The 25,452-nt window shown below is 32.9% G+C and overlaps 1 protein-coding gene across 2 annotated transcripts in view; it reads left to right on the top strand.

Annotated features, from left to right (window-relative positions):
• The first annotated feature begins 730 nt into the window (after positions 1–730).
• The window catches only part of LOC133206170 (regulator of G-protein signaling 17-like), a 64,292-nt gene continuing 39,570 nt past the window's right edge, over positions 731–25,452 (top strand). Inside the window, exons 1-2 of one of the 2 annotated variants that reach the window (XM_061342110.1) lie at positions 731–1,121; positions 11,075–11,177. In XM_061342110.1, the coding sequence (XP_061198094.1) occupies positions 11,079–11,177 (99 nt within the window). In that variant the 5' untranslated portion in view covers positions 731–1,121; positions 11,075–11,078. The remainder of the gene's footprint in view (positions 1,122–11,074; positions 11,178–25,452) is intronic. The other variant, XM_061342103.1, reaches the window with a different exon arrangement.

Below are 25,452 nucleotides of genomic sequence, written 5' to 3'. Positions count from 1 at the left end.
CAATTAAAAACGTGTAAAATATATAAAATTCATATATTTCCCTTGCCATTGATAAATTAAAAAAAAATAATAAAATTTTGCAAAGGCATCTGTGTACAACCTTACGGGAGTATTTTTAAATGTATGATAATTTTGGATATAATGATAAACACTATAAGAAATATTTTTTGCTACAGTGCGGATCGGAGAATTATCATTGAAATGAATAATAATTTTAAACAATTCTTTTTCATTTGAATCAGTGTCTATAAACAAATAAAAACCTTTTACACTTGTTAAATAATCATACATCATTGAAACCGTTCTGGATTTCTGTGATCCAAGAATACCTTGAACATCTCATGTTTAAATAACGTGCATTATAATTCCAATTAATAGAAGAAAAAAGGCTCAGCAAGCCATTTTAGTAATGATTTAATTTGAATTATCATATGGAGGTGAAAAGATATATCAGGAAAGAAAAATTTCCGCGACGGTAAGTTCTTACACTGTTCAAAGATAAACACGCTATCTTTTTAACATCAGAGGACCTGTTTTAAAAGCTTTGTGTTCAACCTTCCTCCTACACCTACCGTTCTAGAGGATCGATCGATACATCAGAGAAAAATACTGGTAGATAATCTATGAATACAGGCTATTTTCACCCTAGTATTTATAAAAATATAGGTCAATAATTTACAAGTAATCAGGTGTAATAGGATTATATCAATAAATCAATAATATGGGAAAACTCCGTGTCCTGCTAATATATTGATTGTCGTGTGTATGCGTTTGTCACATTCTCTCTGTACGCAGAACAGAAGCTGCAGACGATCAGAGCCTCGTTTTCAATTCGAGGGTGATTTATGCATGAATGTGTTGATGCTGTTTTGAAGAACAAGAAGCCAATGTTGCAAGTTTTTTTCTTCCATTTTGCTGATTTCAACCTAACACTAAAACCTATGTATAATGTCTATTGACCTGCTTCATCGCCAAATCGGCTTCGATTTGCCTTGAATGGAAACGCGGAAACGGCAACTCGCCATGGGTTTTTAGATAATATTCTTAATTATCATTTTGGGATATTTATTATCTACTGATGCTTATACGAAGGAAAGTGATTTCATCGGCTAGTTTTAATGGTAAGTTTTTATCCATACTCAGCAAAAATTATCTAGCGTAACGCATGGAAATTAGAAATCTGGCTTGAAAATAGCATCAGCTGTTCAGCATGCGTGCATAATTTGTTAAGTGTGATAATGTTATTGATTTTAAGTAATCAATCGCATCTGTAGGTCACTTGCTTAAAGATCCAAGATTCAATTTGCTTTTATGGAGAATGCTTGAATAAGAGTAATTGATTGACTTTAAGTTATTAATTAACGTTGATCCATACTCTCTAGTGAAAGATTAATTTCAGATACGTTCAATGAATATGTCATCAATTTATCTCATTTATATATATATTTTATCTCTTGAATTACTCGTCGATCTCTTTTCATTCTCATTCTTCGAAGACTGATTTAATTGGTCTTTCGATTATTTTATGTCTGCATTTATAATACCATGTCGTTGTTATTCTTTTTTTTTCTTTAAAAACTTTAGATTAACACTTCGTGGAGAATGTCAAATTACAAGACAAATATGTATTGAGCTACTGAATATCATACGTCTCGCAGATTTGCTTGTATTCGATGCCAGTAGTAATGTGTGTGTAGTAACTCTTGTTTTCTGTATCTCTTATTCTTTGAAAATTATATCTGGTGACATTTTTGTCGTAAAACCTTTTGGATGAAATGAAATGTTTATTTACATTAAGACGCCCGATCGATCCCCTCGACTCTACCGCCCTTCATAAACTGGTACAGCTGCTGCTGTTAGCATTTTAATTACGATTAACCACTTCTCAATCGTTAACGGGCAAGCTTAATATCTTAATCTGATCGAGAGGAGGGGCGGATCCAAGATCAACAGTGTTTAAATAATATATCTTAATCTGATCTAGAGGAGAGGCGGATCCAAGATCAACAGCTTATAAATAAAATCATTACTTCACAGATAAGATTTGACTAAAAATCTGTGTAAAAAGCAGATATTGATTAACAAGATACTTGAAATCAAAATAAAAAAGAATAATAAACACTACTTCCTTATTATCTTTAATTATCCTTAAAATCTTTTGTCCTCGCCCCTCGCCATAGATTTTTTGCAAGGCTTTCAAATCTTGATATTAATCAGCTTCCTGTTACAATCTCTTACAATGGACATTTAAAAATCATTATGTTGCTCGTAATCAACACTTAACTCTTCCTCTAGCCTTTAAATGTTTGTCGTGTACTTTTGTACAAGGAAGTCGTTTGCTATGTCCTGATTCTACTGATAAATAAAGAAGCACGCACTACATTTTCTCTGTACTTTGGTTATAATTGGCAAAGCATAAAAACCCCTGTAACAGATGGCGTGTAAATAAAATTTGTGGGCTCACTTCGAGACGTACTTACTCTAGACGACTGTATGTTCTACTAACGTAAAAGAATCCAAAGAGTAATTTGAAAGTATAGAAAAAAAAAAGACATTTACAATATAAGTAACTTGTCATATTCAGATTTTGAAACCGAATCATATTTTCTCAATGTCAAGTAACATGTTCCTAAATAAATTACATAATATATAGCAAGTAACCACTTTTTTGATATGAAAAACACTGTTTCCTAGTTCCACAAAAGTACTCGCATACTCTTTCTATTGAGGAGTTGGCCATACAGAATTCAGCTGTGACACAAAATTACATTATCTTGGCATTATATCGTCTTATTCCAAGCTCTTAACTAATAACCAATGAGCAAGGCATTAACTTAAAATATTTTCCGCTTGTATAAAATTATGGTTGATAGAGTGTCTGCAGATTTATGACAAATAATTTTCCATATAGTTCATAGTTAATTGGGAAAAAAAATCATATGTCTATTTCTTAGAATGTGAACATTTCAAGGCATCATTTGAATCTCATACATAGATCTCTTGAAATTTTTTGTCGTCAAAATTTTTATACCATGCCTTCGTAATAGATGCCGAAGTACTCGATTATGTTTTTATCATACCAAAATATTTTTGAATGATTTGAATTTTTTGGTATTGTTTAGTTTTTAGTGAAAATAAATTATTTATGGAAAAAATCACTAGAGACATATTTAGGCCTATACGTGTATTTTTGGACCCTAACGTCGGTACTCGATACGGATTCTGCATCATTCTAATGCCTTCTTTTACCTGAAAAAACCTTGCATAAAAAATTCCGTGCCTTTGATTTGCTATTGGCCAGTGTGTTGAAAAGTTACCTCTATAAAATCTCAGTCGGAGGAGGATTAAATCAAGTACAAGCTTCCCACTAAGACTATCCGATTATTATTGATAGAATCCAATCTTCTCAAGTTACAATGATGTCCTTTACACTGTGATACACGAAAAATCAAGCAATCAGAAGCAACGCAGGGAACACAAATCATGGACAAGGATATTTACCGGGTAGAATATACATGTACCGTCAAAAGATGAGTGAATGAGGCGAGCAAAATGCCTATTGTGCCACGAAAAAGAAATTGAAAAATTAAATTTCAATAATGACACACTTTTTCTTTGATATTTCATTTAACATTAACGTATACTTTATGTAAAATATCCACAAATCGTAACATCCTCAGAAAGATTGAAATTATTCGACTATGATTTTTCATACATACACCAAAGAGGACAAAAATGACCAATTCTTCATACTAAAACACATTCTTTCCATATGAATGGAGCTTCAGTCCATTTTTTGAAAGGTTATACTAAAAGTATGCGTGATATATACATTCTTCGATTAAAAAACATGGAGCAATGACCCGATATACTTAAAATACACTTTTATGACACAACTTTAGTATTGTCCTTTCTGACATATTTCATTTCGTCAAATAAAATCTGCAACATGACTATTTTAAGTAACATTGTTTTTAATTTGATCCACGCTTTGCTTTTCCTTATTACAGTGCACCCAAACCTAATCTGGACCTGGTGGCCGAAAAGCAGAATCATTATAACTAAGGGTCTCTCACAAGCGAGCGAGCTAGACAAATTCCCAAAATAAGTGCGGTCACTCAAAAGGGCGACACGACAGTATCTTTCCGAGAAATATTTGAAGTCCATTTAGTCAAAGGTCACATCATGAACATTATTTAAATGCCGATATTTGTTTTAAGCGGAATAGAGTAGTGGTCGTGTTAGTCTCGATGAAAAAAATATTAATATTTTTTGTTTAGATTCAAACCCCAAGAATATCACTGTTTTGATTCATGAGCATGATTTTTGCCGAGAGAATTTCACACGGAAAAGTTTTGTTTGTCATAATTTCATACCTTTCTAGGATAAGAACTTTAAGGACAAACGATATGTTCCTCAATAATATATAATTTTTTTCAAGATTTTGTCAGTGAATTATTGCTACTTTAACATGTTTATTCACAAAAAATTGAGGTACCTTACCAGGCATTTGTGCAAGATACCAGAGGGTAGTTTTTCTTATATAATCCATTTGGAAAAAAATTAATTTGCAGATATCAAATTTGTTAGTGTTTGGATTTTTAAAGGACAATTAGAAACTGGTTTAGAAATCAGAATGTAATTAAAATTTTGAATATTTTTCATACGTTACGAAGATATACATAACAGATATTTGAGGAACGTATCGTCTGACCTTAAATGCTAAATTTACAAATTGATTATGACTTTTATACTTTTAAACGTATAGGCATTTTGCACGCCTTGTTCACCCATCTCTTTTGCAATACTCGTAGAACCTCTGTGTTCTCATCCAAAACTCACCACGATCATCATTTCTTTATGAATAAAATTGTTAAAAATCAAACAAAAAACCATGACTAAAATATAAAATGTGTTGTTTTTTTTCATGTTGATGATATTCGAGACTTCGGACAAAACATCGTATAAAGGATAACGCCAAGATGTTTTATAGATATGTTTAAGTTTCTTAAATCCTGACAGGACTGTTCCCAGAAAAATATCCGACTTAAGGTCAATTGAACTGAAAATGAGGAAAAATATACATTTTAATGAATTCATAGATAAATGATAATAAACATGTACTCATCCCCCTTTTTTTAATCATTAATTGACTTTTGAGAATAGAACAAGGAGTGTGTGTGGGGAGGAGGGGGGTAAATTTAAAATTTAATGAATGAAGAGGAAAAAAACACCATTCAGGGTTAATGACAAAATGAGGAATTCATTTACTATGGATCTGACTAGTAGATCTGACATATCTTATGGTGCTCTTGAGGTACAGCAAACAATCATGGAGTGATTTCTGGGAAAAGGGAGATTAAGAAGTCTGAAAGATATTTAGTAGCAAAATAATATACAAACTTGCAAAATTCTACCTTTTATCGGATCGAGTACCTGTGTGGAGGGATTTTCGTCAGGAGTCTATACGTTTCATGTTGATGTTCAGCCGTTATCAATAAACAAATCAAGAAAGCGATTGGACGCTTCAGTATTTGTAGAGCAACATTGGTGTTGACTGGTTGCAGACATTAATATTATCAGGAAGAAATTACATATTTTTCATAAGAAACATGTTAATGAATGATAATGGAGCTATGTTCACTTTGTGAATAAGATGGTCCCGTCCATATAACAATTAATAGACTGGCGCTCTATGTCTCATTTCAAACATCATTATAGAGACTTAATGCTTTCACTTCCTATATAAGGTTTTCTTTTGGAAATCCAGATAATTGGAAAACAGGCTTTGTGAAATTGCAATATTCTTTAATTTTGCAGAAAATAGGTGTATTTGAATGTCTTCAGCAAAGAATTAAAATATAAACACACTCCTCGATTAAAAAATAAACCCATGTTTTATAATGTTGAGTAACAGTTCTATCATTATATATAACAATTATTACATGTATATATTTTGGATCAGAGGTTGGGCTTTATACAAAACATTGAAAAACAGCATTAAATAGTGGCCATTTCAAGGAAATTTTCCGGATATGCGAAAACTAGTAATGACACAAGTCGTGAAGTAAAAATGCATCGAAAAGCGAGAACATCACGTCAATTTAACAGATATGCAGCGGTGTCCAAGAGATTAGTAATATTTAAAGCAAATAAAATTGAGCAGTTCTGATTTTTCAGACATTCATGACCAAAAAGGCCCTCAATGAACCTAGATTTTTAATGAAAGGAGTGGTAAATAAAGACTATAGCGTGAAATATTGTTTATTTACATGCAAATTTTAACCCAAAAAAATCAAACGTGCAATTGTTATCATAGAGATATTTTCACCAAGGATTTTGATGATACACAATCGTTTTCCTGCAGTTTTGCACGCACTTGTTTGTTCTGTAATACAAATCATTCTTAAAACTCTGAAAAAGACGGGATTATATTCAAACAGAAACTTAAAATACGTAAAAATGGACAAAATTTACTCTCTTCATCCCAAGCGTTATTGGAGGTTTAAGCAAAGGCAAGTTAATCTTTATTCTATTTTTAAAGAAATTCATGTATAAAAGAATTTTAAGATCAGGTCTGTTTTTTTTTTTAAAATTTGTATGTTGATATAATTGTAAATCTTTTAGGTCTGTTCTTTTCTTAAATTTGTATGTTAATATTAGTGTAAAATGTGTTAAATAATTGTGTAATGGTAAAATTGAACACACACAGGCAACGTTATTCGAATACGAGAGTGGTCACTAGATTTAGCGCCCACTTCCTGCTGAAAAAGTAAATGACTCATTGCTTTAGAGCAAACAAAACATTCATGACAAGAGAAGGAAATTTCATAATGATTTTAATATTAATACAAGTATGACAATTTGAAGCGTACTTAACAAAGAATATACGAGGGCTGTTAGGAAATATCAAGACTTCTTTCTAATGAACGCCTTTTGGTGATAATTGGCACATACGTTTGATAAACACTAAGAATTAATAAAAGCAAGACATATTTTACAAATACTTTATTTCTTCTTTTCAATGGTATATTAATGTGTCAATGGTACGGGTACCCGGCTCAGTCACGAAATCAGATATTGAGAATATGTAAAACCTACATGTACGTTCAAACTATCGGTGGACCCATAGTAAGAAAATATAGTAATAAAAAGAGTAGTAATTCAAACTATATGCATAATTTTTCAATTTTATTTTGACTTCATTTTGTGCAAGTTTGATAGAATTTCGATCAGAAATACGAAGACCATAAAAAAGTTTAAGCACGGTATAGAAATCTGATTACGACAACAAAATGAATTTTGACGTCAAGGCGGCGCAGCGAACATGCCTAAAATTTTGTGTAGTGCTGTAGAGAACTCTTGTCAAGACTAAACGACCTACTAAAACAATAAGAATGCAAAAAAAAAAAAAAAAAAAAAAAAAAAAAAAACTTGTCTAAGGATTTTTTCCATTTGTATATTTTTTCTTACAAATAATTCAACCAGCGTAAAACAAAGGCTCCGGACGACCATCATTTATTACGGATTAAATAACGCTGATCCACGGTGCAAAAATCTGTACTGCGCGATGCTAAGTCAACCTTTATAGGACACTTCATGTAATTTTTTACAATGGGGTAACAACAACAACAGACATTTTATTTTCTTTTTAAAGGAATTTGCAGAGTTATTAATAGTATAAACTGAAGCAAATAAAAAATGACTCCCCCCCCCCCCCAGAATACGTGGACCTCACCATTCACCATCACCACCACGAAATAGGTCTTTTTTTTTGCTTGTCAAGAAATTTGCTTGTCAAGGAATTAATACTTTTGGGAAGGTTTTTTTTTTTTTGGTTATTTTTTTATTTATTTTATTTTGTTTTTTTATTATTATTATTATTATTTTTTTTTTTTGCTCGTCAAGAAATTTCTGGGTTGGAATTTTTTTTTTGGACTGGGGTGGAACCTACCCCCCCCCCCCCCCCGGACCTAGATACGCGCCTGCAGAGAAAGAAGAGTTAACGCTTCCCGATCGTTTCAACATGAGAAAATATCTACGGTTTGCATGACGTTTAAATGCTCCAGGTCAATTCACATATGCAAGTTTATAATTTAACCGGGCCTTATCTAATTGTTCTATTAATTAGAAATTTTACACATATTTTTTATTTATTCTCGATAAAATGTTGACTTTTTTTATGAATTTATCTCTTTCCTTTATGGAGTAAAAGTAAAAGTCTCAATAATAATTTCCGAACAGTCATCGCATATATAGAGGATATTCAATGTTTTGTAGTTGGATATGGATTTTTAAAATATTTTCATGAGTGCAAAACACGAATGAAAATATCAAAAAATCCTGTCTCACGAGTGAACTAAACCGTCTCACTGTGAGACAGGATTTTTTGATATTTCTAATCCTACTTCGCACTCGTGAAAATATCAACAAATCCTGTCCCACTCGTGAAATAAATTCTACATTCAACTACAAAACATTGAGTATCCTCTCTCTCTCTCTCTCTCTCTCTCTCTCTCTCTCTCTCTCTCTCTCTATACATGTATATATATTAGCCTGAATAAATCATTCAAATGACTATAAAAGGAAAAAAAATCTCCCTAAATGGTAAATGATTAGAATCAGCAGGAAGGAAATCTCTTATTATCACGCGTCATTCAAAGTCTCGTCTATGCCTTGTGGGAATATGGTTTGATCGAATGTTTTCTTAAGTACCAGTAACATTGTTGGATTATTTTTGGACTTCCCAAAGTTAAAAGGTATATTTATATCAAGTATGTTATTTTCACTCATTCTTAAGGTTTACGAATTAGTATCTTCTCTTCTAGGGACACGGGTTTTGTTAAGCAAAGTAAACATAAACAAAGGAAATAGATGTAATTTATAAACCGATAAAAATCAAAGTTATTGTTAGCAAGAAATAGCAAAAATGAAAAAAAAAATTAAATAAGCATTTGCCATCTCAGGTCGCAATGATTATATCTTTTGACTTGTAGAAAAATTATTTTAAAAAGTCTACAATGAAGAATATTAAATGTCCAGAATTCTGATCGATTTCCTGTTTGTTTTCAAAGCCCAAATTTCTAGTGTGTTGCATGCAAAAGATACTGTTCATAGGCGTCGGAACCCGGGGGGGGGGGTAGCCCCACCCCCTTTTTTTTTGCTAAGATAGACATTTAATATAGGCATTGAAAATTGGGGCTTACCTTCTTTCGTTGGTTTAGCCCCCACCACCCACTTTCAATTAGCCCCCCCCCCTTTCAATTTGCTTCCGACGCCTATGCTGTTACTTGTATTTTCATTTTTCAAGAGCGCACAAACTTCAAAAAGCGTATTTTAATAATAAACGTAGATTGGAATATAGTTAAGAATTCAGACTAAGCATTCATCAGAATAGCTAATGTACATACTTTGATACATTTACTTCATTATTTATTATACTTGGGATATTAACATCTGATGAGTTACAGTTTATGTAATGAAATCGATTAGAAGGAACTTCCCTAGTCGGAACACGTGCAACCACAAAAGGAAGCGAAATCGATCTGGACAGAGTCTATGTTAATAATAATAATCATGTAGAATGATAGAAAAAAAGATATATAATATGCATACTCATTGTTGAAAAGTTCAAATAGTCTCGGTAATTTACAAAGTAGTGTTAATTTTAAAAACACCGTTAGAATAATTAACACTTGTGCGTGTATTTTTGTTTTTATATAAAACCTGTGTGTGTTGATAAGAGACGGAAACGAAGAGAGTGAGAGAGCGTGTTGACGATATCAAGAAAAAAGGAAACAATTTGTTAAACGCTTCCTTTCAGATTAAATATATATATATTTTTTTTTTAAAAAAAAGGTGTATTGTTCAAATTTTAACACCCGACATTAGGATGGACGAGGTAAGTTGTCATTTTGAAAATGATTTACTGAAAGACCTATTTGCTGAAATTCTCGAGTTTTGAATTTTTTTTAAATCTCTCTCTCTCTCTCTCTCTCTCTCTCTCTCTCTCTCTCTCTCTGATGTAGCCCTTTGTACACTTACGAAAATGTGAATTGTATTGATTTACTATTTCCGCGCGTTAAGTGTGTGTATCCACCAAAAATCTCTAGTTTCGTCAAGCAGACGATCAATTCACACAGAGTGCTTCATTCTAACCATTGTTCTCACAATTTATTAATTCAGAAAAACTACTCTTAATGAAGGAACGTTATTTAACAGGAAGTATGTCAAATGTTCTTTTTGGTGCTCTTGGCGTGTTGACGGAAAACTGAGACGTGAAGTGCGTAGGAAACGTGCATAGCACTTGAATTTGATTAAGAAATCTGATTATCTACTGTTCAATCCTAAAAATTGCAACCCGAGCATTTTTTTGACGTTGAAGTGCTGTTGCATATTAACGTACTAACAGATTTTATGTGTTAACAAGCAACCTGTTTACACCAATGAATGACTTAACATTATAATATTATATATTCGCCGTTTACTTAATAAGTCTTTACTTTCACACAATGAACAAAAGCAACAGGTGAAATGATTCAGTTTCCTTAATGCCCTATTTTTGTGTAAAAAAAAAACTGTAGCATTTTTAAAAATGCGATGTTTATGCAGTACTGATTACATTTTTTTCTTTAAAAATGTTTTTAGACAATGCGAAATGGATAATTTCATTTTCAGATACATTCTTACCCTATTTTGTATGTACATGAATCTTACTTCATGTTTGTTATGTGTCTTGAAATTCAAGGTGACTTGTTTGGTTTTTCTCGTGAAATATAGCAGTATACTATCTGCAAGTGCTGTTTGACACCATGGAAACTAAGTAAAAAAGCTCTTTATAAAGTCTTAGACTTATATGTAATGTACTTGTAAAGACAAATTTTTTACGATATATGAAAGACTGGGCATATACTTTTGTCACGAAGCTTACTTTTTTATCGAATAACCATTTGTTTTGAGCAATGCTTAAGATATTTGTATACTGTAAAGTTAATGATGCTGAGTATTTTTGCACACGATTTGTCAAGTATGATATGACATATAAATACCTGTGAAATTTTGTATTTGTTGACAGTCCAATGTCTGAGCTTCCGCCAAATGCTGTTACCTTTGATTGGAATTGTCTTACGGGGGTGATCATTTGTGGCGCACACGTGGCACCGTTTGTTAAGAGAGGGGTAAGTACCGCCAATTTGTGTCAAACAGTGATACTATTCGAAGAAGGGTAGCAGTAGTTAATGATAATTTATGGCAACAATGTGACAATGTGATTATTTGTGGAACCCTTGTGATATTGTATTTTAATACCCGCAGAATTGTATATCTTTGGTTGAAAAATTCGGACAGACAAACCAGAGTGATACAGGTCTAAGTGCTTTTTTTTCTCTCGATTCACGTATTATTTTTTGTTTATATGCGTTAGCTAGAGTTAGAGTTCTGTAGCTAGTTTTTTTTTTAAACGAGATGGGTAGGTTGAACAAATAAATGATTATATGTGGTGCCCATGTGTCACAGTGTGTTCAGTTAATGATTGGTGGCAACACTTTGTAACTATTTATGGCACCCATGTGACACTGTTGAGAGAAAGGTAGATAGCACCAGTTTTTTATTTATATATGTGGCACCCAAGTGACACTATATATTAAAAGAAAAGTAGGTAGCATTTGTATTTGATAATTTGTGGCACTCAAATGATCCTATCTCTTCAGAGGAAGGAGGTAGCACCAATTTTTAATTATTTTTTGCAACCGTATGATTCTGTTCAGAAAAAAGGTACATTTACATGATATTTGTGGAACCCAGTTGACTCTCTTTCCTTTCAGAGAAAGATAAGTATCTCACAAGTTTGTGATTATCTGTGGCAACCATGTGATACTATCTATTTAAGGAAGGGAGGTGGTACTAATTTGTGATTATTTGTAGCGCTTATATGAAACTGTTGAAGAGAGAGAGATAGGTATCAACATTTTGTTATTATTTGTGGTAACCATATGAGACTATGCCTACGAGTAGATATCAAGAATTTGTCACTTATAAGGTACCTATGTTATCCAATTGAGGGAAAGGTAGATAGCAATTATTTGTGATACTATATAGCACCCATGTGACAGATACTGAGTATGTATTCAGGAAAAGTAGAACCAACGAAAGTAACATTACCTCTTCAGAAAAAGATAGGTATATCACCAGTTTATAATTATTTGTAATAAACATGTGGTACTATCTCTTTAGAGAAAGATAGGTATCACAAATTTGTGATAATTTATGGCAAACATGTGATTCTTTTGAGGAAAAGGTATGTAGGACCAGTATGTGATTATCTGTGGCACCTTAGTGACATTGTATTTTAAGAGAAGGATAGGTAGAATAATTTTGTGACTCTTTCTTGTAAACATGTCTTTCGTTTTAGAGAAAGGTAGATAACAACATAGTACCCATGATAAACTGTTGAGGTAATGGTAGGTAGCACCATTTTGTGATTATTAATGGCTTCCATAATGTGTTCAGTAAAAGGTAGGTAGCAGCAATGATATTATTCTCTCTTCAGAGAAAGATAAGTACATCATCAGTTTGCAATTATTTGTGGCACCCATGTGACACTATGTGTTTAGAAAAGGGAAGGTAGCACCAGTTTGTGTGATTATTTGTGGCACCCATATCATCTTGATGACACTGTGCGTTCAGAGACGAGTAGGAAGCACCAGGTTTTATTTGAAGCACATGTGTGACACTGAGTGTCCAGAGAAGGGTAGGGAGCACCAGTTTGTGAATAATTATGTCACCCAAGTGATACCATCTCTTTAGAGGAGGATAGGATTTTTTGTGGCAACCATGTGACATCCTGTGTTCAGAGAAGGGTAAGTTGCATCACGGTCTGATTATTTTGTGTCAGTATGAACAAAACTACATGTACACTTGTACATAGAATGATTTATCACATGGTAAACCCCTTTATGCAGTGAATATAACTCATAGGATATCTTTTTTTTATATCCACGATTGTGACATCACGATGGATTTTGAGTGAATTTGATCAAGTCCAATATTGTGGATTTACACATATAAAACACGAGAAAGCTATGTGTAAAACGTGTGACAAAGGTTTGCAGTTGTATATGATTTTTTATCCAACTCGTTGTGGTTTTATCCCCTTGCCAAGGCGCTTGGTTATAAAAGCACACAACTTGTTGGATAAATAATTATATCAAACCACACACCATGAAAGAACTTATTCATAATGCAGCGATACAGGATACATTAATAATATTGATAGTAATTGTAATATTTCAAAAGTAGTGTGAACAAAAAATGATGCAGATTCATGTAATGAAACAATGAAATTTAAACATGTTTCATAATTAGTTGCTGATTAACACACATACATTGAGTATACATTGGAAAGGTAAGTATCAATGATACTTTCAGATGGAGTGACTTACACAAAGTTTTCACTGATAGAGGACCTGTATATCTCACTTTTTGAAAAGTATACTGTGTTTCTTATTAGAAATATACGCTATAGAAATAAGTTTTTAATATGCAGTTATCTAAAGAGCTATATAATTATAAGTCATTGCAAATCGTGACGAGGAAAATTAAACGATATTAACATCAGTTTTGTTAAAGTACGTATGTGTTTGCTAAGGAATGATTCTTTGACATTTTGCAGTTTAAAGATGCAAAATATTATGACCTTTAAGATTATTTGCACACACACAAACAAAGCTTATATTAGCAAACGTGTATATCTTGGGGGTCCAAATCATACATATTCAGTTGATAAAAAAATAATCATCAAACAGAATATCTTAGACCAGATTTTCCATTGTGGGTTTACTTAAGAAATATATGCCACTTTGCTGTAATTCAAAGGTGGATAAATCATCGTATATCTAATTTAACTTTACCGAGCGCAAAACTTTCTTGAGAACGTAATTGGAATGTTTGTTACATTAAAAGAATAATTTTTTGAAATCCATTGAGTTTTTTTTGCGAAATACATGTAGTCAGTCACTAGGAAGAAAAATGGTAATAACTCCACAGGAAATCACAGGGAAGAAATAAAGAAATACTTAAGATTGCAAATGGAATTCAATGTACAGTCAACAGTCAACAGAAGCCTCTCAGAATCATTTGATGTAAAGAAAATGTAATAAAAGATCATTCTGAAAGGATTATATTTCACATTACACAATGAGCCTTTTTCAAGTAGGAAAAATTTAACCTTTTTTAAAGTTAAACTATCGATATTTTGGATAGAACCTTATTTCTGCCAAAAACTATCCTAAATGACATCACCCCTCTCCTTTTCGGAAAAAACACAAGATTCTGAGGGTTCACTGTCTTTTCAATTAATATATCTCCAGACCTAACAATTAATGCATTCAAATTCATATACGGGAGATCACTCTCAAATAATTTTCAGCATATAGTTAAACTGCTGTTTTAATAAGTGAAATAAATACCATTTTGATACTGATCAGAATGATACTTTTTTCCCTGTATAAACATAACTCACCAATGTTCATAGACATCATAATTTATATCGTATTCCTTTGAATGGCTTTTTTTGCCAAATACGCTGATAATTCAGAGAAAGTACAGTAGTATCGAAGATTTTATGTAATGGAAGCACGTGCACTGTGACAAAAATCCTATCTATAATGTTTTCCTTTTGAGCGTGCTTGATTTCATCAATTGCTTAAAACTCCGATTTGAAAGCGGATAGGATGCCATTGAATGCCTTTGATCGCATGTGCAAACCAATGTATCGGGAATCAATCGTAAGATTTCTCTAAATGCAAGTAATAAAATCTTCTTAAAAAAATTTACTACCGCTCAGAGAAAAAACATACCTGTACGTATATGTAAGAAATACAATTCAGTATTTATGTATTCAGGACGGACAATTTAAAATTTCTGTTCATAAACCTTAGCAATGATGCCAACGTTTCAGCGTTTGTAATGTAACAAAATTAAAAAAAAAAAGAACAAATAAATTAACAGATACACATTAATAATTTATTGTCCCCCAAGACAGCAACTATTTCCCAAGGCCAAAGAATAGGTATTTTATCGTACCGCAGAATATTCCACTCGTTCACGTCACGATCCGGATAATCCGAGATGAAACGCGAGGGAAATGGAGTGGAGTCGGTGATCTATTTCATCAAGGGCAAACAGCACAAAAACTATTCCACGACAGGAGTTGTTTTGAAATAATAGCATGTTTATTCATCATATTTTTGTATAGATAAAAAAAATCACAGAGGTATAATAATGCAATATATTTTGTTTAAAATCGTCAACTTTTCCTTAGAAAATGTGTGCATGTCGTTACATATAAATTCATTGCCATTGATACTTAATTGAATACTTGTCGTAAAAATTGATAAGTTATTGCTGTGATCTTTGCTTTGTACTATAAAATCATCGAGGGGGCTTATTTTTCGTTGTTTTTGTGAAGAGGCCCACGACTTCAACCACGGAATCAAATGCCTTTAAACCAATATTTTTTCCTCAAGCCATTAAAATTTTTTCCCCATGAAAAAAATGTAATTTTACAATAATGTCTCGATATTTTGAATTAACCTTCTTAAGTTAAGTCAAAATGATTTTTATTTCTAAGTTAGGGTAGTGTAAGCCAATATGTGTATAACTATAATTCGGGTGCTGTAGTGAAAGTCAAGATGTGTATTAAGCGGCCTAAGTCAAGATTTATACATGTGTATCAAAGTACTGGCAGTGGTGAAAGTTAAGATTTTTATTTCTAAGTTGGGTAGTGGTGGTGTATTTCAAGATTTGTTTTTGTAGTTGTGTAGTGGTGGTATATTTCAAGATTTGTTTTTGTAGTTGTGTAGTGGTGGTATATTTCAAGATTTGTTTTACTAAGTTTAGGTAGGGGTGGTATATTTCAGAATTTATGTTTCTAAGTTTAGGTAGTGGTGGTGTATTTCAAGATTTGTTTTTGTAGTTGTGTAGTGGTGGTATATTTCAAGATTTGTTTTTGTAGCTGTGTAGTGGTGGTATATTTCAAGATTTGTTTTACTAAGTTTAGGTAGGGGTGCTGTATTTCAGAATTTATGTTTCTAAGTTTAGGTAGTGGTGGTGTATTTCAAGATTTGTTTTTGTAGTTGTGTAGTGGTGGTATATTTCAAGATTTGTTTTTGTAGTTGTGTAGTGGTGGTATATTTCAAGATTTGTTTTACTAAGTTTAGGTAGGTGTGGTATATTTCAGAATTTATGTTTCTAAGTTCAGGTAGTGGTGGTGTATTTCAAGATTTGTTTTTGTAGTTGTGTTGTGGTGGTATATTTTAAGATTTGTTTTTGTAGTTGTGTTGTGGTGGTATATTTCAAGATTTGTTTTTGTAGTTGTGTAGTGGTGGTATATTTCAAGATTTGTTTTACTAAGTTTAGGTAGTGGTGGTTTATTTCAAGATTTATGTTTCTAGGTTTAGGTATTGGTGGTGTATTTCAAGATTTGTTTTTGTAGTTGTGTAGTGGTGGTATATTTCAAGATTTGTTTTACTAAGTTTAGGTAGGGGTGGCATATTTCAAAATTTATGTTTCTAGGTTTAGGTAGTGGTGGTGTATTTCAAGATTTGTTTTACTAAGTTTAGGTAGTGGTGGTGTATTTCAAGATTTATATTTCTAGGTTAAGTAGTGGTGGTGTATTTCAAGATTTGTTTTTGTAGTTGTGTAGTGGTGGTATATTTCAAGATTTGTTTTTGTAGTTGTGTAGTGGTGGTATATTTCAAGATTTGTTTTTGTAGTTGTGTGGTGGTGGTATATTTCAAGATTTGTTTTTCTAAGTTTAGGTAGGGGTGGTGTATTTCAAAATTTGTGTTTCTAGGTTTAGGTAGGGTGGTGTATTTCAAGGTTTATTTTGTTGTTATGTAGTGGTGGTGTATTTCAAGATTTGTTTTTTCTAAGTTTAGGTAGGGGTTGTGTATTTCAAGTTTTGTGTTTCTAAGTTAAGGTAGTGGTGGGGTACTTCAAGCCTTGTATTTGTAGGGTTAGCTGGGGTGGTGTATTTCAAGATTTGTTTTTGTAAGTTGTGTAGTGGTGGTATATTTCAAGATTTGTTTTTCAAAATGAATTTGAATTTCCATATCTATATTGGATTCCGAAACTTCATAAAAATCCTTACAAACAAAGATACATAGCGAGTTCCAGTAAATGTTCCTCCAAGCCTTTTTCTTTAATCTCACTAAGATACTAACAGTAGTGAAGGAGAAACTTCAAGAGTACTGTACAACAATATATTCGAGATGTGGTGTAAATCAGATGTGGATACTTAAAAATTCCAAGGAACATTTGAACATTTGAAATCACAAGATTTTACCAAAATCAACAGCTTAAAAACTTACGACTTTTCAACTTTATACACAACCATTCCCCACGATAAATTAAAGACCAGGCTTTTTGATATCATTGACAGCTGCTTTTTCAATAAAAATGTAACTCGTAAATATACTTACCTTGTCATTTGTCATTTGCAAAATTATTTTGTAAAAAACATTCTGATTGTACACACAAGTACTCTGAAGGTGACATTAAAAAGATGCTTGAGTTTCTGATTGACAATATCTATGTGGTTTTTGGAGACCAGGTCTTTCAACAATCTATTGGAATTCCCATGGGTACCAATTACCCGTTATTAGCAGACCTTTTCTTACATTCATATGAAGCAGAATTTGTCCAAAATCTTGAAAAGAAGAAAACACTTGCTGTGGCCTTCAACTCGACATTTAGATATAGCGACGACGTACTGTCAATTAACAATGATTATTTCCATTCTTATGTCGATACGATATATCCTGGTGAACTTGAGATAAAAGATACCACAGAGTCCGACACATCTGTTTCATATTTGGATATTTTACTTGAAAAGGACGTTAATGGTAATCTAACAACCAAACTTTATGATAAACGTGATGACTTTAACTTTTCAATCGTTAACTTCCCTTATGCAGCATGTACCTGCATCACCTGCATACGGGGTTTATATCTCTCAGTTGATTCGATACGCAAGAGCATGCTCTACGTATGTACAGTTTCTAAAACGAGGTAAATTATTGACAAGTTGATGAAACAAGAATATCAGCAGTCTCGTTTAAAGTCATCATTTCGTAAGTTCTATGGTCGATACAATGACCTTGTCAGCAAATACAATTTATCATTGAGTCAAATGCTGACTGACGTTTTTCATACTAATTGTTAGGTCATTATTTACACACTGAATTGTCGACGGATTTTTCCGTTATTTCCCGATCATGACAAGGAGTACACGGCGGGTGTTACCGGTCGGCAGGGGATGCTCACTCCTCCATGGCACCTGATCCCACTTCTTATGTTTTGGAGGTTCGTGTTTGCTCTGCTCCTATTTTGTATTCTTTAATGGACTTTTGAGCTTGAATACTGTTCGTTATCTCCATATATTTCATTTGCTAAGTTTAGGTAGGGGTGGTGTATTTCAAAATTTATATTTCTAAGTTTAGGTAGTGGTGGTATACTTCAAGATTTGTCTTTCTAGGTTTAGGTAGGGGCGGTGTATTTCAGGATTTGTGTTTCTAAGTTTAGGTAGTGTAAGTCATGATTTTTATTTCTTAGTTTAGGTGGTGTAAGTCATGATTTTTATTTCTTAGTTTAGGTGGTGTAAGTCATGATTTTTATTTCTAAGTTTAGGTGGTGTAAGCCATGATTTTTATTTCTAAGTTTAAGTGGTGTAAGTCATGATTTTTATTTCTAAGTTTGAGTGCCGTTGTGTGGGTCAAACTTTGATTTTTTTTTTTTTTTTTTTTTTTTTTTTTTTTTGATTTCTAAGTTTGGATACTGGTGTAAGCCATGATTTGTTTTTCCAAGTTTGGGTACTGTGCTGATAGTCAGAATTTGTATTTTTACGAAGATTTGGAAGTATTGTAAATCAAGAATTTTATTTCGAAGTAGAGTAGTACTGTAAGGCAAGATTTGAATTTCTTGGTTTTGGGTAGTTGTAAGTTATTTTCTTTTATTTCTGAGGATAGTGATCCATTAGAGGATTTATAAATTTTGTTGAAAAGAAAAAAAGAATGCTTTTATTTCCATCAGTAACAGTTCCTAAATGTACCTAGGTTTTTTCGAGGCCAAATTAAGAACACAGTAAAAATAATCTGAAATTACCCCTTGAAAAATAAACTATTCTATTTTATTTAGAAATATCGTGACATATTTGTGCTGCTGAGTTGCTTTTTCACCATGGTACATTTTTTTTAATTATTAAAGACAATACGTAGATATTCTTGTCTTTCGATCTACTCTTATGTTACATAGTCGGATCTTAGTTCGATTAGTCTCTACTCCTAGCGATTATTGAGCGTTAGGAAAATGGAGTCAAGAATAAGTGATTCCTGACCCACTTCTGATATTTCTCCTGTACATGAAATTATTCAGTAAAATGGATTAAAGCGCCGTCATGAGATCTTCTTGCTATAAGTACACATATCTAGTACGTAATCTTGCTTAATTATATTCCCGGCCTTTTCTTCGCACCACAGAACATACTGTTTGATGCATACATGTATATGTATATTTAGTGTACATAGAATTGACTGCAGGCTTTGATGAAAATGAGGATGATGTTGAATTTTATTATGTCACCCCGAAGTCAGGTGACATATTGTAATTTTCCCGTTTTTTTTTTTTAAATTTTGTCTGCACAACTTTTTTATACTTGGCTTGAACAATCTTGATAGAAATGATAATGAAGTCTAACATTTAAAAAAAAATTAAAATGGAAATCTTTGCCATGGAAATAGGAGAAATATTACTATTTTAAAACTCTCTTTTTTTACATGTCAATCCAATTCTTTTCAAGCTTTCAGGGATCATTCCTTACATCAATTCAAACTGATTTAAAAAAAAAAAAATGGAATCAGTCGGACAAACATAATTACTGTTGTCATACGAGGGGTGATCAAAAAGTTAGCGAACTATCTCTATATTTACAAAACCACAATTCAGATCAGAATGAAATTTGGCATACATTTAGTCGTACAAATGTTCTATAAATAGCAATGTTATGTGATGTTTTGCTCCATGTTTGTGACGTCAGAATGTGAAAATGACGTCTATATATAGATGACTTGTGACAAAAAATGGTTGCGTACTCGATCGAGTTTTTCGTATATCTTTGAAATTCCTTTGCAGTAACATAAAATAATTTGAACAAGGTTTATGAAGACAAAAGACTTGCCAGAAGTGCAATCATTAATAGGATTGATTGTTTTAGTGAAGGAAGGGAGATGGTTAAAAATGATGTTTGTTCTGTTGCCCAGTTCAAGCAAGCTGGGGAAGAGATGTGTCCTTAGTTGAGCAATTTGTTATGAAAGATCGCCAAGTTACAGTTAGACAAATAGTTGAATATCTTAACAATAATATAATTATTAAATCCCTAAAATATCGTTAACTTCAGACTTTAAACATATCAGATATGATATAAAGAAGGCGCCCATGCTTTATCCACATTGGATAAATGACGCTCCAAAGACAGATGACTCGGGTTTTGATGGTCACCATGCTCATTCTGGGAAAGGATATCCTTATCCACCCATCCTATTGTCGAGATTTAGCCATTTCTGACAAATGGACTGTTCTTGTTTTAAAAATTAACTTTCATGGTAAGAAGTATAAGACTCGGAAAAATCTTTAAACTTCTTTGAACAGAACGCTACGGAGCATGTCACGTGACCGCCTGGATCACGTGATTCGCTCATGGGCAGAACGGTGGCAGATAGGGCTGTGTCAATATATCGATTAATCAATACGTATCGAATATTCAGGAATGTATCGTATCGAAAATTAACTTCCAATACGTATCGGGCAGGCAGTTTTTCTTATAATTCTGTGAAAAAGTTGGGAATTTCAGTCAGCAAAGGTTATTTTTAACTGTTTTGAATTAAAAGTGATCAATAATGAAATAAACATTAAGGAGATAGCACATCTTAAATAACTATTACAAAATACATAGACAACTATATTTTAACATGTTAGTTTTACAATCATTGAAAGTTTGAATTTGAAGTGTACTTTGTAAATACAGTGAGACATGAACTTCCAATTTGCTAATAAAACACCCAGTTTTTATCAAATGTATGGATTAAATGATATACAAGACTTTTTTGATAGACTTTTTAAAGAATCCAATATATCGCATATCGCTTTATGAAATATCGCATCGTATCGTATCGAAATACTTTGCTCAATACACAGCCCTAGTGGCAGATGGGCATTAAAATCGGAGAGGACTACTTTAAAAAAAAATGAACACTGAAACCTAATTTTATTTCTTTTATGGAAGCAATTCAATTAGTTCGCGAACTTTTTGATCACCCCTCGTAGTTCTACTTAAAAAGGATTTTTATTCAAATCTCAACTTTTTCTTACCGATCACGGAAGCCTGGTGGTAGGGCGTTCCTTCGTGTTCGGAAGGCCCGGACCGTCCGATTCTCGTTCGCCGCGCCGTGTCAAACTGAACACGTAAACATAGATAGTACCTGTTCCTTTGCCAAGCTCTCTGTACTAGAAGTGAAAGTCACGGGTCTGTTACAACGCTCTTTGAAAAATTACGCACTTTGAAAAAAAATTTCAAAGTGCGTTAAATTTGGAACCAGGTTAACGCACTTTGAAAAAAAAATCTTTCAAAATGTGTTAATATCGACCACATTAACGCACTCTGAAAAAACTGTGCACGGCTTGTTCAATATTCTTGCAAATTTTAGGTATGATAAATAATTATTTGAACCTGGTTGGATAACTTTTCGGTGATGACGTCACCTCAGGATCTAAGATTTAATGACAAAGATGTAATGATTTTTTAAGATGTAATGACAATGTCGATAGTGTTGGAAATCTTTCCAGTCCACGGTGTAACAATGTAAATGTGATGGGACTTTTTAACCATACACAGAGACGTAAGCGTAGTCATGGACATCGGTCTTACAATAAACCTTTAATACACGATGTCTCTTTTGATTCATTACTACCTTACGTAAATCAACAGTTAGGGTTACATCATATTCGCACCAAACTTTACTCTGTCCCTTTGAAACTTTTAAATAGTCTTCTTGAAAAGGTCAAGGAAAGTCCATTTTTTGATTCCTCGACACCAGAATATAGGCTCGGATCTGTAGTTATGGATATTGCCAATCATAGGCTTTTTAAACCCCCGCGTTTTACTGAAGAAAATGCAGCTAAAACAATCCGTTTTTTCCTTAAACTTCAATATGCCAACAAAGGAATTGACGCGGTTAATATAAGTAATATCCTGAATCACAAAAGGGTCCAGTCTTGTATTCCACCATATTTCAAGTTAAAGACTACACCTTGTATTTCCTACAAATATACATCGACTATTGCTTCCAAACTTTTTAATTACAAGAAAACTTTACAGGGCCTGGATATCGAATATCTGAAACATAATCCTCCATCGTGTTCATGTTCTTCTTCGCCCTATAACTATAGTCCTGCTGGGCACGTTATTACTGGTGACGTAAATATAGTTAAGAATGAGGATCTTATATCACTAATTTTAAAAGGTCCTAAATTTAGGGAACCCAGATCCTTCAACTGGCGTAAGAATTTCATAAATATTATGGATTCTGTAGAGGACTACGCCAGGCGATGGGCCAGACATGAAAAAGAAGACCTTGACACTTTGTCAGAATGGATTAAATGCATCAGATGTATGTTAAAATCACGCATTAAAAGATTGAGAGGCAATATGAAAACCATCTATCCTTCTGTATTCAGTAATCCAGAAGTGAAAATAGAATTAGATAGATTACATGATCAGTACGTACTGGTCCCTGCTGACAAAGCAGGTAACAACATTGTCTTTGTTTGTAAGGCTCATTATATTAAATGTATTTTAGAGGAACTTGGATTTAATTCTACAAGTGGTAATCCAACTTATACTCATAGTTCCCTTTCTAAAGAAGAAATTCTTCAAAATCATATGTCAGTTTTGAATATTTTTAATATTCCAAACAACCAAAATGAATTCGAATTACCATATTTATATTGGATTCCGAAACTTCGTAAAAATCCTTACAAGCAAAGACACATAGCGGGTTCCAGTAAATGTTCAACCAAGCCTCTATCTTTACTCCTCACTAAGATATTAACAGTGGTGAAGGAGAAACTTCAAGAGTACTGTGCAACAATATATTCGAGAAGTGGTGTAAATCAGATGTGGATACTTAAAAATTCCAAGGAACTTTTGGAAAATTTGAAATCACAAGATTTTACCAAAATCAACAGATTAAAAACTTACGACTTTTCAACTTTATACACAACCATTCCCCACGATAAATTAAAGTCCAGGCTTTTTGATATCATTGACAGCTGCTTTTTCAATAAAAATGGAACTCGTAAATTTGGAGACCAGGTCTTCCAACAATTTATTGGAATTCCTATGGGTACCAATTGCGCCCCGTTATTAGCAGACCTTTTTTGTATTCATATGAAGCAGAATTTGTCCAAAAACTTGTACGTGAAAAGAAGAAATCACTTGCTGTGGCCTTCAACTCGACATTTAGATATATCGACGACGTATTGTCAATTAACAATGGCTATTTTCATTCTTATGTCGATACGATATATCCTGGTGAACTTGAGATAAAAGATACCACAGAGTCCGACACATCTGTTTCATATTTGGATATTTTACTTGAAAAAGACGTTAATGGTAATCTAACAACCAAACTTTATGATAAACGTGATGACTTTAACTTTTCAATCGTCAACTTCCCTTACTTATGCAGCAATATACCTTCATCACCTGCATACGGGGTATATATCTCTCAGTTGATTCGATACGCAAGAGCATGCTCTACGTATGTACAATTTCTAAAACGAGGTAAATTATTGACAAATAAGTTGATGAAACAAGAATATCAGCTGTCTCGTCTAAAGTCATCATTTCGTAAGTTCTATGGTCGATACAATGACCTTGTCAGCAAATACAATTTATCATTGAGTCAAATGCTGACTGACGTTTTTCATACTAATTTACACACTGAATTGTCGACGGATTTTTCCGTTATTTCCCGATCATGACTAGGAGCACACGGCGGGTGTGACCGGTCGGCAGGGGATGCTCACTCATCCATGGCACCTGATCCCACCTCTGATGTTTGGAGGTCCGTGTTTGCTCTGCTCCTATTTTGTATTGTATAATGGACTTTTGAGCTTGAATACTGTTCGTTATCTCCATATATTTCATTTAGACGTTTTAAAGGTTTTTAAGGGGTGTCTAGTTCCCAAATTCAAGGTGTTCGTAAAATGTTATAAAAGGGAAATGGGTATTTTAGAAATAATGGAGGAATGGTTGTTTAATAGCACGATTTCGTTTCCTTTTTTTATCCAGTCTGTAATAAGTTCGGTAAATGTAGGGGTCGATAAGTGACTTAAAGCATTCAATGTATTAAGGACTTCCTTATATTTTTTACTGTATTTAGAATTTTCGAAAAAAGAAATCAAATATGACCCTTAGGGGTACGAGAAATGCGACAAAATGGATCCAAGTCTGTATCCTCATTGAAAATGATTTTCCTGCACAATATGATGGTCATTTTATAGTTATTTGATAAGTATTTAGAAGTATGAAAAAAATTTCATTCCCGCACAATATAATGGCCTCTTTCACAGTCATTTGATTAGTATTAAGGGGTATGAAAAAATTATTTATGCATTTTATACAAGTTTTTTTTTTTTATTTATATTGTATTTGATTTTGTAAAGCTACTTTGGCCAAAGTATAGTCAGTTGGCTATTGTTGCTTAGATCGGCTATATGGCCCCTGAGCCTTTCTTCTTTTATGTAATATGGTGCGTTATTTTTTTTTTTTTCAGGAAAGGTTTTCTCAATTTTTTTTTATCTATTTACGCGTTATCTCAAATTTATTAAAAGAAAATTTATCAATGTCATTCCAGTTATGGAAAGATAAAGAGTTGGCGTTCTCGATGAGGGTAGATCAATTTATCAGTTTTTGGAAAGAAAAATAACAAAATAATGTTGTCTATTACAAAAAATTACGGTTCTCTAGGATGAGACCTTAAAAACCGTTGTCCAGTGTCACGGTAGGCGTTGGCACGATAAAGAACCCTCACTGCTAAATGGCTCTGAGTGCCAAGTATAGGTCTAAATTTGAAGCCTTTCACCGGTATATGGTGACGTCTCTATATGAGTGAAAAATTCTCGAATGGAACGTGAAACAACAATCAATCAACAATCAACATTTTCTTCTAAAGATATTATAAGTTGCATAATTGAAGCGTAAGTTTCTCTTTAAGTCTTTGGGGTTTAATATTTCCAAAATGGATGTCAAAGCCATGAGAACAACAAGAAACTTTTTTTTTAAATTTGAAATCAATAAATTATGCACCTAAATTATTTCATATTTTACAATGACGA

Source organism: Saccostrea echinata, unplaced genomic scaffold (genome assembly GCF_033153115.1).
Source record: "Saccostrea echinata isolate AGI-Se365-2 ecotype Australia unplaced genomic scaffold, CSIRO_AGI_Sech_v1 ptg000002l, whole genome shotgun sequence".
NCBI lineage: Eukaryota > Metazoa > Mollusca > Bivalvia > Ostreida > Ostreidae > Saccostrea > Saccostrea echinata.
Note: the sequence above shows the minus strand (reverse complement) of the source record. Positions and strands in the feature narration are given on the sequence as shown.